The sequence below is a fragment of the Ranitomeya imitator genome, chromosome 1 (genome assembly GCF_032444005.1).
Source record: "Ranitomeya imitator isolate aRanImi1 chromosome 1, aRanImi1.pri, whole genome shotgun sequence".
NCBI classification, from domain to species: Eukaryota; Metazoa; Chordata; class Amphibia; order Anura; family Dendrobatidae; genus Ranitomeya; species Ranitomeya imitator.
Window position 1 is genome coordinate 974,714,297 of NC_091282.1, and position 18,588 is coordinate 974,732,884.

General features: G+C 51.0%; 1 protein-coding gene and 2 non-coding genes across 5 annotated transcripts in view; 2 read left to right on the forward strand and 1 right to left on the reverse strand.

Annotated features, from left to right (window-relative positions):
- Positions 1 to 17,126, reverse strand: part of SEC24B (SEC24 homolog B, COPII coat complex component) — a 98,241-nt gene extending 81,115 nt beyond the window's left edge. For 2 of the 3 annotated variants that reach the window (XM_069743864.1, XM_069743863.1), the window contains exons 1-2: positions 16,843 to 16,998; positions 9,374 to 10,030 (exon numbers count right to left, since the gene is read on the reverse strand). In XM_069743864.1, coding sequence (XP_069599965.1) covers positions 9,374 to 10,030; positions 16,843 to 16,879 — 694 coding nt within the window. In that variant the 5' untranslated portion in view covers positions 16,880 to 16,998. Of the gene's footprint in view, positions 1 to 9,373; positions 10,031 to 16,842 lie in introns of all 3 variants that reach the window. The other variant, XM_069743862.1, reaches the window with a different exon arrangement.
- A 107-nt stretch (positions 17,127 to 17,233) lies between these two features.
- Positions 17,234 to 17,305, forward strand: TRNAA-UGC (transfer RNA alanine (anticodon UGC)). Its single transcript has one exon. It is a non-coding gene; the product is annotated as a tRNA-Ala (tRNA).
- Positions 17,306 to 17,616: 311 nt separating this feature from the next.
- On the forward strand, positions 17,617 to 17,688 carry TRNAA-UGC (transfer RNA alanine (anticodon UGC)). The gene has a single exon. It is a non-coding gene; the product is annotated as a tRNA-Ala (tRNA).
- The last annotated feature ends 900 nt before the right edge of the window (positions 17,689 to 18,588 follow it).

Genomic DNA, 18,588 nt, shown 5'->3' on the forward strand with positions numbered 1-18,588 from the left:
GTCACCAGGTTTTTGCTGCTCAGTATAAGAGCTGCATGATATAGGGGCAGAGACCCTAATTCCAGCAATGTTTCACTTACTGGCGGCTTTCTGACATTTTGATAAAAATCACAATTTTATCTGCTGCAGAGCTAGCAGTTCTCTGAATGCTGAGCTCTATATAAACCTACCTAAACCACTGCTTGGCAGCTTTCTGTGTTCACTGTGCATAAGCAGAAAGAAGCCAATCAGTGGTGGGGACAGGTTTATACAGAGGTCAGAAATAGAGGACTAGGTGACAGGAGCCTTACTAGTCTTCTAGTTAGAATTTCCTGCTGATAAAAACAACCAGCCCAGTAAGTGATACATTGCTGGAATCAGGGTCTCTGCCCCTACATTACGCTGTTCTCAGATTAGGTGGCAAAATTCTGATCTTGCAACAGATTCCTTTTAAAGTTGTCCAGCAACGCAGTTCATTTCTAAAAACCGTAGCGTAGGAATGTTTTGTTAAAATTAAATGAACTAAAGCAAAATATGTTGCTGTTCATAGTTGAAATATTATTACCAACATGTATGCCCATATTGCCACTAACTTCTATTACCAAAAATCCTTATGGTCTTATAAAGACGTGCCTCTGATGAAAAGTTGTAACCAGAGGCTGAGCCACAGCTTGCACTTCTACAGTGCTCTAATTCACAGGCTTTGATCCACTTCAGGTCATTTAGAAGATGTAATCCACTGCAGCTTACACAGACACTGGGGCAGCTAATGCCCTACACATCTGTCACCAAGTCATTGGATAGGCATCTGCCAGAATCTGTCAAAAACTCTCCTGACCTGAAGATTGAAGACGGTAAGGTGCCAAATTCAGAGCATAAGTATGTATACTGCTTATCTATATCGAGACTAGGCAACTGCCAGAAGGCAGGAAGACAATGTGCCTAGAAAAGTCTACGTGATGGGCCCACAGGTACAGGTGCTTCTCACTAAATTAGAATATCATCAAAAAGCTCATTTATTTCAGTTCTTCAATACAAAAAGTGAAACTCATATTATATAGAGTCATCACACACAGAGTCATGTATTTCCAGTGTTTATTTCTGTTAATGTTGATGATTATGGCTTACAGCCAATGAAAACCCAAACGTCATTATCTCAGCAAATTAGAATACTTTATAACACCAGCTCGAAAAATGATTTTAAAATCTGAAATGTTGGCCTCCTGAAATGTATGTTCAGTAAATGCATTCAATACTTGGATGGGGCATCAATGCGGCGTGGCATGGAGGCGATCAGCCGGTGGCACTGCTGAGGTGTTATGGAAGCCCAGGTTGCTTTGTTAGCAGCCTTCAGCTCATCTGTATTCTTGGGTCTGGTGTCTCTCATCTTCCTCTTGACAATACCCCATAGATTCTTCATGGGATTGAGGTCAGGCAAGTTTGCTGGCCAATCGAGCACAGTGATTCTGTTGTTTTTACACCAGGTATTGGTACTTTTGGCAGTGTGGACAGGTGCCAAGTCCTGCTGGAGAATGTAATTTCCATCTCCAGAAAGCTTGCCGGCAGAGGGAAGCATGAAGTGCTATAAAATTTCCTGGTAGATGACTGCACTGACTTTGGTCTTGATAAAACACAGTGGACCTACACCAGCAGATGACATGGCTCCCCAAACCATCACTGATTGTAGAAACTTCACACTAGACCTCAAGCAGCTTGGATTTTGTGCCTCTCCTCTCTTCCTCCAGACTCTGGGACCTTGATTTCCAAATGAAATGCAAAATTTACTTTCATCTGAAAATAACACCTTGGACCACTGAGCAACAGTCCAGTTCTCTTTCTCCTTGGCCCAGGTAAGACGCTTCTGGCATTGTCTATTGGTCATGAGAGGCTTGACACAAGGAATGTGTCACTTGTAGCCCATGTCCTGGATACCTCTGTGTGTGGTGACTCTTGAAGCAATAACTCCAGCAGCAGTCCACTCCTTGTGAATCTCCCCAAAATTTTTGAATGGCCTTTTCTTAATCCTTTCAAGGCTGTGTTTATCCCGGTTGCTTGTGCACCTTTTTCTACCACCCTTTTTCCTTCCACTCAACTTTCCAGTAATATGCTTGGATACAGCGCTCTGAACAGCCATCTTCTTTTAGAAATGACCTTTCGTGGCTTACCCTCCCTGTGGAGTGTGTCAATGACTGCCTTCTGGACACCTGTAAAGTCAGCAGTCTTTCCCATGATTGTGGAGCCTACTGAAACAGACTAAGGGACCTTTTTAAACACTGAGGAAGCCTTTGCAGGTGTTTTTGTTAATTATTCTAATTTACTGAGATAATGACTTTTGGGTTTTCATTGACTGTAAGCCATAATCATCAACATTCACAGAAATAGATCACTCTGTTTGGAACGATTCTATATATGAGTTTCACTTTTTAAATTGAAGAACTGAAAAAAAGTAACTTTTTGATGATATTCTAATGAAGGACAAGAACAAACATCTGCAAGTAATACTACAATTACTGTACTTTATCAGGAGCGTGGCATGAGAATGTGAGATCCCAGGCTTAGGGTCTGGGTCCGGGTCTATACCTGGCTTGCAGCTTCTTTAATTGAGATCGATCTGGTCTCTACGCAAACTATACCACCAGAGAACACCAATATCAATAGTGATATTCCCCGGTTTTTCATTGCCTGTGTATTCCATTCTTTGTCTATGTAATCAATGGGTGTTTAATTTTCTACATTAATAATAAAGATTTCATGGATTTTATTGGCTTGCATTTTTTGATATTGATGTTCTCGGAATTTACATGTATTAGAACCTAATTATATGGATTTTGTATATAGGTGTTCACAAACTATACCACTGCCTTTACTTACTGGAGACCTACAATACGGTATATTGGGGACCAATACAGATCTGGCTCTACAGGTCTATACTCTGCTCTTGATCGTAAAGCACCACTGATGTTGGTTTTTTTTATTGCACCACTGGAGTGGTGCTTTAAATGCAATACCCCTGCCCGGTGTCTCATACTCACCTGCTGCTACCTTCATCCTTTTGCCTGTCGGTAGCTCCGGTGTTTCATGGAGAGCGTTGGAGGTCACTTTTCAGCACTCTAGGAGAGCCTTTGTCCATCACATGAAACCTTATGTAACATTGTCCTCCTGCTACCCTTTAAATTATATGGTTTTAATCAGGAGTCTGTCATATAGTACACCCCTCACATTATTATATCTTTTCATGGGACAGCACTGAAGATATGACACTTTGAAACAATGTAATCAGTGTACAGCCTGTATAACAGTGTAAATCTGGTGTGCCCTCTAAGTAACAACATAAAGCCATTAATGTCTAAACCGCTGGCAACAAAAGTGAGTACACCTCCAAGTGCAAATGGCCAAATTGTGCCCAAAGTGTCAATATTGTGTGTGACCACCATTATTTTCTAGCACTGCCTTAACTCCCTTGGGCATGGAGGCGAATAGAGCTTCACAGGTTTCCACTGGAATCCTCCTCCATGATGGAGCTGGCGGATGTTAGAGACCTTGCACTCCTTCACCTTCCGTTTGAGGATGCCCCACAGATGCTCAATAGGGTTTAAGTCTGGAGACATGCTTGGCCAGTTCAGCACCTTTACTCTCAGTTACTTTAGCAAGGCACTGGTCATCTTGGAGGTGTATTTGGGGTTATGTTGGAATACTGCCTGCGGCACAGTTTCTGAGGGGAGAGGATCATGCTCTGCTACAGTGTGTCACAGTACATGTTGGAATTCATGGTTCCCTTAATGAACTGCACCACAGCCTGCAGCACTCACGCAGCCCCAAACCATGACATTCCCACCACCATGCTTGACTGTAGGTAAGACACACTTATCTTTGTACCCCTCAACCGGTCGCCACCACACACCATCTGAACCAAGTAAGTTTTTCTTGGTCTCATCCAGAGCACAAGACATGGCTCCAGTAATCCATGTCCTTTGTCTGCTTGTCTTCAGCAAACTGATTGCGGGCTTTCTTGTGCATCTTCTTTAGAAGAGGCCTTCTTCTGGGACGACAGCCATGCAGACCAATTTGATGCAATGTGCGGCATATGGTCTGAGCACTGACAGGCGGACCCCCCCCACCCTTTAACCTCTGCAGCAATGCTGGCAGCACTCGTACATCTATTTTGAAAAGACAACCTCTGGATATAACGCGGAGCATGTACACTCAACTTCTTTGGTCTGACCGTGGCGAGGCCAGTTCTGAGTGGAACCTTTCTTGTTAAACCGCTGTATGGCCTTGGCCACCGTGCTGCAGCTCAGTTCCAGGGTATTGGCAATCATATTATAGCCTCGGCCATCTTTATGTAGAGCAACAATTCATTATTTCAGATCCTCGGGGAGTTCTTTGCCATGAGGAGCCATGTTGAACTTCCAGTGACCAGTATCAGAGTGTCAGCGCGATAACACCAAATTTACACTGTTATACAAGCCGGGCACGGACTACTTTACATTGTATCAAAGTGTCAGCTCTTCAGTTCTGTCCCATGAAAAGATATAAGAAAATATTTAAAAAAATGTGAAGGGTGTACTCACTTTTAAGATAGTATGTATGTATGTATGTATGTATGTACCGTATGTTTTTTTAGACTCCTTTACATTTAAAATGGTACCTGTCACATTGTACATGCAGTCTGATCTGTGGACAACACGGTATAGAGGAGAAGCGGAGCAGAATGATGTATATGTTTGTTGGAAAAGATTTAGCATAACGCCTCATTCAGATGTCGGTGTAGGAATATATAGGGCTGTCAAGTTCACGTTAGGAACTTGGTTAGTACAGAGTCCACCCCACTGCTGTGTGAGAACCGGACGTCTGAATGTGGCTTAACATGTATGTATACGAGTCCAGTGGGCGGCCCTCTTCCTCTTCAGTGATTGACAGTCTTCCCTGTATGACTGTGCATGCAGAGAGAGCTGTCAATCACTCAATAGGACCGCCCACTGGACTCAAACATCAGAGATTTCAACAAATAAAATACAAGTTGAGCCTCATTCAGACGTCTGTGGAACACGGCCCCTGTACGGATGCATAGATTGGCCGCAGGTCTCCTAACCTGAACATGACAGCCTCATAGGAATAAGGTCGACACCATCCCAGGCAGAGTAATAAGTCCATCTGAATAAAGCTTAACTTCCATAAAGTTAATGAGGTAAGACTGCCAATCACTGAGTAGGACCGCCCACTGGACTCCAATTATTACAAACACCAGGGATTTCAATGAATAACATGCAAGTTTGACTGAAACTTTTCCCACAAACATGTCTATCAATCTGACAGCTCCTACTGCAGATCAGATGCCAGCTTCACATGACAGGTTACACTTAATATGTCTAGGACAGATAAAAGAGCATGCTTGCTCACTTAGCTTATATACCTTTGTATTGGTAGGGGGGGGGGGGGGGGGTTATAAAATATTTGTTGTATTGTGTGCACCCAAGTATCAGAGTCAATGCTCTTGGCATACTGAACAGTCTCCTCCTGGGTTCATTGCCCTATTGTGCCAAGTGTTACTCCGTATGGAAGTGGTATTTGACTTGAGTATATGGGTTAGGCTGGGTGACAAATTAGGGACTGACTTTAATATAGACAACTGCTGCAAAACCTTGGGGTACTTCTACAATGTACTACTGTTTAGGGGGACGGGGGGGGGGGGGCTGAAGTTGACCTGTTCCAAAATGCACCAACTCAATGGCCCCCAGAGGTGCCAAGATAGGACCCGATACAGAGCATTTCCCCTCCACCAAACATGGCTATTGGTTGCCTGTTACTTTAATATCTGCTGCCAACATACACTGTACATAAAGCAGCGAGAAGTGGCAGTATCTGGCCTGCGAAACTACGACAAATAATCCACCCTACTACCGGGACTGCATCAGGCAGAAATTACATTGGCAGCACACAAGACTTGTGGTTAGGACCGCTCTAATACAATAGTATAAAAAAAAAAATATGTACTGCCTCGATCGCATGTAGACATTTTTGGGGGCTCAGGCTTACTCAGGTGATTATCACTTGCCCATTTCCTCCACGTGACATCCACCCTATTGGCAAGGTTAATAAGGGTATGTTCACACGTAGCATTTTTGATTAATTTTCTTCTGCATCAAAAACACAGGTTAAAGCCAGCAAAGGCCACCCTCCCCCCAAAAAAATGTACGACAGTTTAAAAAAAACAAACAAAAAACACACACATACAGTTGTGGCCAAAAGTATTGACACCCCTGCAATTCTGTCAGATAATACTCAGTTTCTTCCTGAAAATGATTGCAAACACAAATTCTTTGGTATTACTGTATCTTCGTTTAATTTGTCTTAAATGAAAAAACACAAGAAGAATTGTTCTAAAGCCAAATTGGATATAATTCCACACCAAACATAAAAAAGGTGGACAAAAGTATTGGCACTGTTCGAAAAATCATGTAATGCTTCTCTAATTTGTGTAATTAACAGCACCTGTAACTTACCTGTGGCACCTAACAGGTGTTGGTAATAACTAAATCACACTTGCAGCCAGTTGACATGGATTAAAGTTGACTCAGCCTCTGTCCTGTGTCCTTGTGTGTACCACATTGGTCTTCTTTCTTTTCTCCATGCTCAAAGAACTGTCTGAGGACTTGAGAAACCAAATTGTGAGGAAGCATGAGCAATCTCAAGGCTACAAGTCCATCTCCAAAGACCTGAATGCTCCTGTGTCTACTGTGCGCAGTGTCATCAAGAAGTTTAAAGCCCATGGCACTGTGGCTAACCTCCATAGATGTGGATGGAAAAGAAGAATTGACAAGAGATTTCAATGCAAGATTGTGCGGATGTTGGATAAAGAACCTCAACTAACATCCAAACAAGTTCAAGCTGCCCTGCAGTCCGAGGGTACAACAGTGTCAACCCGTACTATCCGTCGGCATCTGAATGAAAAGGGACTGTATGGTAGGAGACCCAGGAAGACCCCACTTATTACCCCAAGACATAAAAAAGCCAGGCTGGAGTTTGCCAAAACTTACCTGAAAAAGCCTAAAACATTTTGGAAGAATGTTCTCTGGTCAGATGAGACAAAAGTAGAGCTTTTGGGGCAAAGGCATCAACATAGAGTTTACAGGAGAGAAAAAAAGAGGCATTCAAAGAAAAGAACACGGTCCCTACAGTCAAACATGGCGGAGGTTTCCTGATGTTTTGGGGTTGCTTTGCTGCCTCTGGCACTGGACTGCTTGACCGTGTGCATGGCATTATGAAGTCTGAAGACTACCAACAAATTTTGCAGCATAATGTAGGGCCCAGTGTGAGAAAGCTGGGTCTCCCTCAAAGGTCATGGGTCTTCCAGCAGGACAATGACCCAAAACACACTTCAAAAAGCACTAGAAAATGGTTTGAGAGAAAGCACTGGAGACTTCTAAGGTGGCCAGCAATGAGTCCAGACCTGAATCCCATAGAACACCTGTGGAGAGATCTAACAATGGCAGTTTGGAGAAGGCACCCTTCAAATATCAGGGACCTGGAGCAGTTTGCCAAAGAAGAATGATCTAAAATTCCAGCAGAGCATTGTAAGAAACTCATTGATGGTTACCGGAAGCGGTTGTTCGCAGTTATTTTGGCTAAAGGTTGTGCAATTAAGTATTAGGCTGAGGGTGCCATTACTTTTGTCTGGCCAATTTTTGGAGTTTTGTGTGAATGATCAATGTTTTGCTTTTTGCTTCATTCTCTTTTGTGTTTTTTCATTTAAGACAAATTAAATGAAGATAATACCAAATAATTTGTGTTTGCAATCATTTTCAGGAAGAAACTGAGTATTATCTGACAGAATTGCAGGGGTGTCAATACTTTTGGCCACAACTGTAGGGTAGGGAAATTTAGAAAGGTCATTCATTTTGCTGTTACTATAAATTGCTGCTTTTTTTCTGTATGACAAAAAATTGAGTGTAGACACAATACATGTGAACAAGCCCTAATACATACAGTAACTATTTCTGTCGATAATGTCGGACGTGGGAGAATGTACAAGCCCCATACACCCGAGCCTGTTTTCCCAGCAGGTGATATTGCATCATTGTACTGACTCTTGCTCTCGGTCATTTCCTTGGGGAACATAACCTACATATGACACCTGCACACACAACCCCTCGCCACTATCACAAAACCACAAGCTTCTGTTGGAGGTTACAAACCATTCACGGCAGACATTGCCAACCTCTCGCACATCACAAAGCCAGTGTACGGAAACAGGCTATTCCCAGCTGGGACACACAACATGGTATAAAAGTCTGATAGATGGGGGTCGCTGGGACTCGCATCTATCTCCAGGCAGAAGTAGCTTCAGATACGTGATGGTCAAACAATGTACTTCACAGGGAGCTACAGAAGAGCCGAGACCCACATCTATGAGCCCGTTTGGGCTGTATCCTCTGAATATGCTGTAAATGTCTAAACTTAGAAAAACCCCTTTAAAGGAAATGGCATTCTTGGCCACAAGAGGAACATATCTGATAATGACATTTCACTTGTAGAATCCTTCTCTTTATAGCCAAGTGACATTTTCCAGGACGTCGTGCATCCATTGTCTGGCTGTGAACACACAGGGCTTGTTCACCCCTCCCACCTTTTATGAATGCTGACACCCTCCGCTCCAGGCTGACTACGTTTTCTCCACATACCATGTTAAAGATCTTAAATTCCTCATATAAGTAGATATATATTTTTTTTACTTTTGGCAAAAAACGACAGAGAACCCAACTTTAAGGAAAGGGCTCATGTTTAAGAAAGACCAAGAAAGTCCCTGCAGCTTACAGCCTTCACATTGGAGGATTAGTCACTACTATAAGACCTGGGTCCCTATGGAATAACATAACTGTGTAATATGGCATCCGATAGAGCAAACAATGAAGGCAAACCTCTGTATAAAGACAGGAGGCAAAGCCCCCCGTAGAGATTTATGGGTACCATACTTCCTTGAGGTTGTAACCATCGGCCATGAAGCCCCCCAAACACATGAAACCAGTGACGGCCGTACCCGCTGACATTGATAGATTCGGCCAACAGTGTAATGAGTATTGGAACTCCGGATGGATGACTATCCGGGGAATTAAGTAACCGACGTGTCCGATCTGGGATTGCTGATCACTTTGTCCTTCCTGAGGTAAGCCCCATCCCGACATGTCTGGCAGCAGCTATTTCATAGAGAACACAGGAGGGAGCAACCATCTAATGTGTATTGGGGGCTTAAGATTGCCTATACCATACATCTAAAATCTAACCTAGGTAGCCTTGGTGGATTTCATATTCATGTATGAGCTATGCTGATGTTTATAGGCTAACACAAAGGACGCGTTTTGTAGACTTCCATGGTGGCATATGGACACCATCTTACCTGCACTGGCTTGTTGATGGTTAGTAGCCACACGGCCACCATGAGCTCTGTGATGATCAGCGACTGGAACACATGGTGCACTTCGGTTTTGCAAATCTTGATGAAGTACGTGAGGCTGAGAAGTTGGTGGCAGTCTCTGTGTATTACCAGTCACCGCAGGGCCAGTCTGAAGGCCATGGGTAGGGATCACTTGTCCACACAGACTGCTTGCAGGCATGGAGGAGTACGGTGCCCCTTGATATAAATGACTGGATGTCACGGGTGCCGAGTAGTGACTGGAATGAGTGGATAATCCCTGAGGAGGAAAGGATGAGGTGGCGGAATATGAATAATTGTAGTCACCAGTGAAGGCGGGATATGGTTGTACAGGAGGAGCTACAACTTGGTGCTCTTCTCGTGATACTGGACCACAAGCACTTTGAGACGGTTCGTGATAGAACTGATGGGAACCTTGACTTGTGTTCACATGGTTGGTGTGGAGGGGTGGGATATTGGTGGTCTGTGGTGGAGCTGCATAGTTTGAGTGATAATCAAACCCATACTGGTTATTTGTATGTGAGGGAGTAACTTTACTCGGCACTTGGGAGTAGAATGCTGGAGCGCTGCTAGCTGACGGATATAGTCTGTATCCATGTGGAGGCTGAGGTGGCGCTGGGCCTAAAATAAAGACAACAATATTATTAGGAAAAGATACAATAATAATCCTACTTTAGAAGAAATATCCACAAGCAGACACAACAATGTACAGACAAATGCAGTGGTGTTGGAAGCAGACCGTCACACCATTTACATGGAACACCGAAAGGTGAAGGTACAGGCTCTGTACGTAGTCTTGTCCTACAAGCGAGTCACTACCGTCCACCGGACATGTGAAACCAGCCTAATATGTAGTTTACGCATGTAGCTTTTTTGCCCAATAATTGTGCAGAGTGGATTAATTATCGGGTCATAATCAACAGGTTCCAGACTCCACCTACACAGGTCCAATATAGAAAAACCAGCCGCACTCTTATAGTATATCTTTGCAAAAATGTGATGTATTTATTCACATGTGTTGAGACAAAATTTTCATATATATACACACACACACACACAGCAGGGAGTATAAACGAAGTAGTAACGTTTCGACCCTGCCTCGGGTCTTTCTCAAACTGTGTTTTCTAGATAGTGTGAAAAATAAGAAGTGTGGTCCCTTTAAGGGCTCCTATTGCTGTGGTGTCAGGTCGTCCTGCTTCTGTGGGCGTTTGTCCACCTACACAGGAGCGACAGCTCAGCTGAGCGTGTATACAATTGCGTACGGAAAGTATTCAGACCGCTTTAAATTTTTCACTCTGCTTCATTGCAGCCATTTGGTAAATTTAAAAAGTTAATTTTTTTCACATTAATGTACACACTGCACCATATCTTGACAGAAAAAAAACAGAAATGTAGAAATTTTTGCAAAATTTATTAAAAAAGAAAAACTGAAATATCACATGGTCATGAGTATTCAGACCCTTTGCTCAGACACTCAGATTAAGGGCTCCTTTCCAGTTGCGTGGGGACAGCGACGTCACACTGGGAGCCCGGCTGTGGGGACAGCGACGTCACACTGGGAGCCCGGCTGTGAGGACAGCGACGTCACACTGGGAGCCCGGCTGTGAGGACAGCGACGTCACACTGGGAGCCCGGCTGTGGGGACAGCGACGTCACACTGGGAGCCCGGCTGTGAGGACAGCGACGTCACACTGGGAGCCCGGATGAGAGGACAGCGACGTCACACTGGGAGCCCGGCTGGGAGGACACTGACGTCACACTGGGAGCCCGGCTGGGAGGACACTGACGTCACACTGGGAGCCCGGCTGGGAGGACACTGACGTCACACTGGGAGCCCGGCTGGGAGGACACTGACGTCACACTGGGAGCCCGGCTGTGAGGACAGCGACGTCACACTGGGAGCCCGGCTGTGAGGACAGCGACGTCACACTGGGAGCCCGGATGAGAGGACAGCGACGTCACACTGGGAGCCCGGCTGTGAGGACAGTGACGTCACACTGGGAGCCCGGCTGGGAGGACACTGACGTCACACTGGGAGCCCGGCTGGGAGGACACTGACGTCACACTGGGAGCCCGGCTGGGAGGACACTGACGTCACACTATGAGCCCGGCTGTGGGGACAGCGACGTCACACTGGGAGCCCGGCTGTGGGGACAGTGAAGTCACACTGGGAGCCCAGCTGTGGGGACAGTGACGTCACACTGGGAGCCCGGCTGGGAGGACACTGACATCACACTGGGAGCCCGGCTGGGAGGACACTGACGTCACACTGGGAGCCCGGCTGGGAGGACACTGACGTCACACTGGGAGCCCGGCTGGGAGGACACTGACGTCACACTGGGAGCCCGATTGGGAGGACACTGACGTCACACTGGGAGCCCGGCTGGGAGGACACTGACGTCACACTAGGGTTACACGGACTGGGCACAGTAGTGGTGGGCACACAGGGTCGGGCATGTACAGGACTGTGACTGTGGGGACAGCGACGTCACACTGGGAGCCCGGCTGTGGGGACAGTGACGTCACAATGGGAGCCCGGCTGTGGGGACAGTGACGTCACAATGGGAGCCCGGAGGAGAGGACAGCGACGTCACACTGGGAGCCCGGCTGTGGGGACAGTGACGTCACACTGGGAGCCCGGCTGGGAGGACACTGACGTCACACTGGGAGCCCGGCTGTGAGGACAGTGACGTCACACTGGGAGCCCGGCTGTGAGGACAGCGACGTCACACTGGGAGCCCGGATGAGAGGACACTGACGTCACACTGGGAGCCCGGCTGTGTGGACAGTGACGTCACACTGGGAGCCCGGATGAGAGGACACTGACGTCACACTGGGAGCCCGGCTGTGGGGACAGTGACGTCACACTGGGAGCCCGGCTGTGGGGACAGCGACGTCACACTGGGAGCCCGGATGAGAGGACACTGACGTCACACTGGGAGCCCGGCTGTGAGGACAGTGACGTCACACTGGGAGCTCGGATGAGAGGACACTGACGTCACACTGGGAGCCCGGCTGTGAGGACACTGACGTCACACTGGGAGCCCGGATGAGGACACTGACGTCACACTGGGAGCCCGGCTGGGAGGACACTGACGTCACACTGGGGGCCCGGCTGGGAGGACAGTGACGTCACACTAGGGTTACACGGACTGGGCACAGTAGTGGTGGGCACACAGGGTCGGGCATGTACAGGACTGTGACTGTGGGGACAGCGACGTCACACTGGGAGCCCGGCTGTGGGGACAGTGACGTCACACTGGGAGCCCGGCTGTGAGGACAGTGACGTCACACTGGGAGCCCGGCTGGGAGGACACTGACGTCACACTGGGAGCCCGGCTGTGAGGACAGTGACGTCACACTGGGAGCCCGGCTGTGAGGACAGTGACGTCACACTGGGAGCCCGGATGAGAGGACACTGACGTCACACTGGGAGCCCGGCTGGGAGGACACTGACGTCACACTGGGAGCCCGGCTGGGAGGACACTGACGTCACACTGAGAGCCCGGCTGGGAGGACACTGACGTCACACTGGGAGCCCGGCTGGGAGGACACTGACGTCACACTGGGAGCCCGGCTGGGAGGACACTGACGTCACACTGGGAGCCCGGCTGGGAGGACACTGACGTCACACTGGGAGCCCGGCTGGGAGGACACTGACGTCACACTGGGAGCCCGGCTGGGAGGACACTGACGTCACACTGGGAGCCCGGCTGGGAGGACACTGACGTCACACTGGGAGCCCGGCTGGGAGGACACTGACGTCACACTGGGAGCCCGGCTGGGAGGACACTGACGTCACACTGGGAGCCCGGCTGGGAGGACACTGACGTCACACTAGGGTTACACGGACTGGGCACAGTAGTGGTGGGCACACAGGGTCGGGCATGTACAGGACTGTGACTGTGGGGACAGCGACGTCACACTGGGAGCCCGGCTGTGGGGACAGTGACGTCACAATGGGAGCCCGGCTGTGGGGACAGTGACGTCACACTGGGAGCCCGGCTGTGAGGACAGTGACGTCACACTGGGAGCCCGGCTGTGGGGACAGTGACGTCACACTGGGAGCCCGGCTGGGAGGACACTGACGTCACACTGGGAGCCCGGCTGTGGGGACAGCGACGTCACACTGGGAGCCCGGCTGTGAGGACAGCGACGTCACACTGGGAGCCCGGCTGTGGGGACAGTGACGTCACACTTGGAGCCCGGCTGGGAGGACACTGACGTCACACTGGGAGCCCGGCTGGGAGGACACTGACGTCACACTGGGAGCCCGGCTGGGAGGACAGTGACGTCACACTAGGGTTACACGGACTGGGCACAGTAGTGGTGAGCACACAGGGTCGGGCATGTACAGGACTGTGACTGTGGGGACAGCGACGTCACACTGGGAGCCCGGCTGTGGGGACAGTGACGTCACACTGGGAGCCCGGCTGGGAGGACAGTGACGTCACACTGGGAGCCCGGCTGTGAGGACACTGACGTCACACTGGGAGCCCGGCTGTGAGGACAGTGACGTCACACTGGGAGCCCGGATGAGAGGACACTGACGTCACACTGGGAGCCCGGATGAGAGGACACTGACGTCACACTGGGAGCCCGGCTGGGAGGACACTGACGTCACACTGGGGGCCCGGCTGGGAGGACACTGACGTCACACTGGGGGCCCGGCTGTGGGGACAGCGACGTCACACTGGGAGCCCGGCTGGGAGGACACCGACGTCACACTGGGAGCCCGGCTGGGAGGACACCGACGTCACACTGGGAGCCCGGCTGGGAGGACACTGACGTCACACTGGGAGCCCGGCTGGGAGGACACTGACGTCACACTGGGAGCCCGGCTGGGAGGACACTGACGTCACACTGGGAGCCCGGCTGGGAGGACACTGACGTCACACTGGGAGCCCGGCTGGGAGGACACTGACGTCACACTGGGAGCCCGGCTGTGGGGACACTGACGTCACACTGGGAGCCCGGCTGTGGGGACACTGACGTCACACTGGGAGCCCGGCTGTGGGGACACTGACGTCACACTGGGAGCCCGGATGAGAGGACACTGACGTCACACTGGGAGCCCGGCTGTGGGGACAGCGACGTCACACTGGGAGCCCGGCTGTGGGGACAGCGACGTCACACTGGGAGCCCGGCTGTGGGGACAGCGACGTCACACTGGGAGCCCGGCTGTGGGGACAGCGACGTCACACTGGGAGCCCGGCTGTGGGGACAGCGACGTCACACTGGGAGCCCGGCTGTGGGGACAGCGACGTCACACTGGGAGCCCGGCTGTGGGGACAGCGACGTCACACTGGGAGCCCGGCTGTGGGGACAGCGACGTCACACTGGGAGCCCGGCTGTGGGGACAGCGACGTCACACTGGGAGCTCGGCTGTGGGGACACTGACGTCACACTGGGAGCCCGGCTGTGGGGACACTGACGTCACACTGGGAGCCCGGCTGTGAGGACACTGACGTCACACTGGGAGCCCGGCTGTGGGGACACTGACGTCACACTGGGAGCCTGGATGAGAGGACACTGACGTCACACTGGGAGCCCGGCTGTGGGGACACTGACGTCACACTGGGAGCCCGGCTGGGAGGACACTGACGTCACACTGGGAGCCCGGCTGGGAGGACACTGACGTCACACTGGGAGCCCGGCTGGGAGGACAGTGACGTCACACTAGGGTTACACGGACTGGGCACAGTAGTGGTGGGCACACAGGGTCAGGCATGTACAGGACTGTGACTGTGGGGACAGCGACGTCACACTGGGAGCCTGGCTGTGGGGACAGTGACGTCACAATGGGAGCCTGGCTGTGGGGACAGTGACGTCACACTGGGAGCCCGGCTGTGAGGACAGTGACGTCACACTGGGAGCCCGGCTGGGAGGACACTGACGTCACACTGGGAGCCCGGCTGGGAGGACACTGACGTCACACTGGCAGCCCGGCTGGGAGGACACTGACGTCACACTGGGAGCCCGGCTGTGGGGACAGCGACGTCACACTGGGAGCCCAGCTGGGAGGACACTGACGTCACACTGGGAGCCCGGCTGTGGGGACACTGACGTCACACTGGGAGCCCGGCTGGGAGGACACTGACGTCACACTGGGAGCCCGGCTGGGAGGACACTGACGTCACACTGGGAGCCCGGCTGGGAGGACACTGACGTCACACTAGGGTTACACGGACTGGGCACAGTAGTGGTGGGCACACAGGGTCAGGCATGTACAGGACTGTGACTGTGGGGACAGCGACGTCACACTGGGAGCCTGGCTGTGGGGACAGTGACGTCACAATGGGAGCCTGGCTGTGGGGACAGTGACGTCACACTGGGAGCCCGGCTGGGAGGACACTGACGTCACACTGGGAGCCCGGCTGGGAGGACACTGACGTCACACTAGGGTTACACGGACTGGGCACAGTAGTGGTGGGCACACAGGGTCAGGCATGTACAGGACTGTGACTGTGGGGACAGCGACGTCACACTGGGAGCCTGGCTGTGGGGACAGTGACGTCACAATGGGAGCCTGGCTGTGGGGACAGTGACGTCACACTGGGAGCCCGGCTGGGAGGACACTGACGTCACACTGGGAGCCCGGCTGGGAGGACACTGACGTCACACTGGCAGCCCGGCTGGGAGGACACTGACGTCACACTGGGAGCCCGGCTGTGGGGACAGCGACGTCACACTGGGAGCCCAGCTGGGAGGACACTGACGTCACACTGGGAGCCCGGCTGTGGGGACAGCGACGTCACACTGGGAGCCCGGCTGTGGGGACAGCGACATCACACTGGGAGCCCGGCCGTGGAGACAGCGACGTCACACTGGGAGCCCGGCTGTGGAGACAGTGACGTCACACTGGGAGCCCGGCTGGGAGGACAGCGACGTCACACTGGGAGCCCGGCTGTGGGGACAGCGACGTCACACTGGGAGCCCGGCTGGGAGGACACTGACGTCACACTGGGAGCCCGGCTGGGAGGACACTGACGTCACACTGGGAGCCCGGCTGGGAGGACAGTGACGTCACACTAGGGTTACACGGACTGGGCACAGTAGTGGTGGGCACACAGGGTCGGGCATGTACAGGACTGTGACTGTGGGGACAGCGACGTCACACTGGGGGCCCGGCTGTGGGGACAGTGACGTCACACTGGGAGCCCGGATGAGAGGACACTGACGTCACACTGGGAGCCCGGCTGTGGGGACAGTGACGTCACACTGGGAGCCCGGCTGAGGGGACAGTGACGTCACACTGGGAGCCCTGCTGGGAGGACAGTGACGTCACACTAGGGTTACACGGACTGGGCACAGTAGTGGTGGGCACACAGGGTCAGGCATGTACAGGACTGTGACTGAGGCCCCAGCAGGGACCAGGCTGTGATGTCAGCAGTACGCGCCGGCCGCGATCAGCCGCACACGTCCCCACTCACCGTTGTGCTGGGCGGCAGGAGGCCCCGGAGCGGACATGACTTCGGCAGTTCGCGCTGATGTTGCGTCACTAATAGCAGCCCCCGGCTGCAGGACCCTCCCGTCACCACCGCAACCACCGGCTTGTGGGAGGAGCTAGCTGATACTTCGTGATAGGAAACATCATGTGACCCATAATTAGCCCATGCCTTACACAAGAAGACTGACCTGAGGTGTAGAGAGTGTGCGCCCTCCAGCGGCCGGAGGATGGTGATGCGTGGCTGTTATCATTGCCAAGTTCTGTAGCGAAAACAGAAACCAAAAACACCAATCATAGACGTCTCACAAATTCCGGGGGCGGGACCCAGCTGTGCTAACTACATATGGAGTGTGAGGCATCAGCATCTGTATGGAGGGGATGTAGCTCAGTGGTAGAGCGCATGCTTTGCATGTATGAGGCCCCGGGTTCAATCCCCGGCATCTCCACAATTATTTTATTTCCGTCAAATGTATGACCGGAATTTTATTGTAGCTTACTTTTTTCTTGACGTTACAAAATGTCAGCAGTAGGATTACATCACACTTCTATGCGCCCATTATTTCCGCGCTCTTCCTGCATTAACGTAGTATTGCGTTCTCATGGGTCCGACCACGGACAGGCTATCTGGGCGCAGCGCCGCCTCTCCTGTGAGTACTGCCATGTAAAAAGGCGGTGCGGGGCCAGTATACAGTGACAGGACGTACTGACAGGCGGGAAGACACCTCATCAGCCCTGAGGAGAACAACGTCAGCGGCAAGGGGATGTAGCTCAGTGGTAGAGCGCATGCTTTGCATGTATGAGGCCCCGGGTTCAATCCCCGGCATCTCCACTTTATGACTTTTATTTTCCACTAGATGGTGGCCCGATTCTAACGCATCTATCGGTCTAGAATATGCATGTCCACAGTAGTATATTGCCCAGCCACATAGTATACAGCACAGACACGTAGTATATTGCCCAGCCACGTAGTATATTGCCCAGCCACGTAGTATATTGCCCAGTCACGTAGTATATTGCCCAGTCACGTAGTATATTGCATAGTCACGTAGTATATTGCTCAGCCACGTAGTATATTGCCCAGTCACGTAGTATATTGCCCAGTCACGTAGTATATTGCCCAGTGACGTAGTATATTGCATAGTCACGTAGTATATTGCCCAGCCACATAGTATACAGCACAGAGCCACATAATATACAGCACAGACACGTAGTATACTGCCCAGCCACGTAGTATATTGCCCAGCCACGTAGTATATTGCCCAGCCACATAGTATACAGCACAGAGCCACATAATATACAGCACAGACACGTAGTATATTGCCCAGCCACGTAGTATTGCCACGTAGTATATTGCCCAGCCACGTAGTATATTGCCCAGTCACGTAGTATATTGCCCAGTCACGTAGTATATTGCCCAGTCACGTAGTATATTGTCCAGTGACGTAGTATATTGCCCAGTCACGTAGTATATTGCCCAGTCATGTAGTATATTGCCCAGTCACGTAGTATATTACCCAGTCATGTAGTATATTGCCCAGTCACGTAGTATACAGCAAAGAGCCACGTAGTATATTGCCCAGTCACGTAGTATATTGCCCAGCCACGTAGTATATTGCCCAGCCACGTAGTATATTGCCCAGTCACGTAGTTTATTGCCCAGCCACGTAGTATATTGCCCAGCCACGTAGTATATTGCCCAGTCACGTAGTATATTGCCCAGCCACGTAGT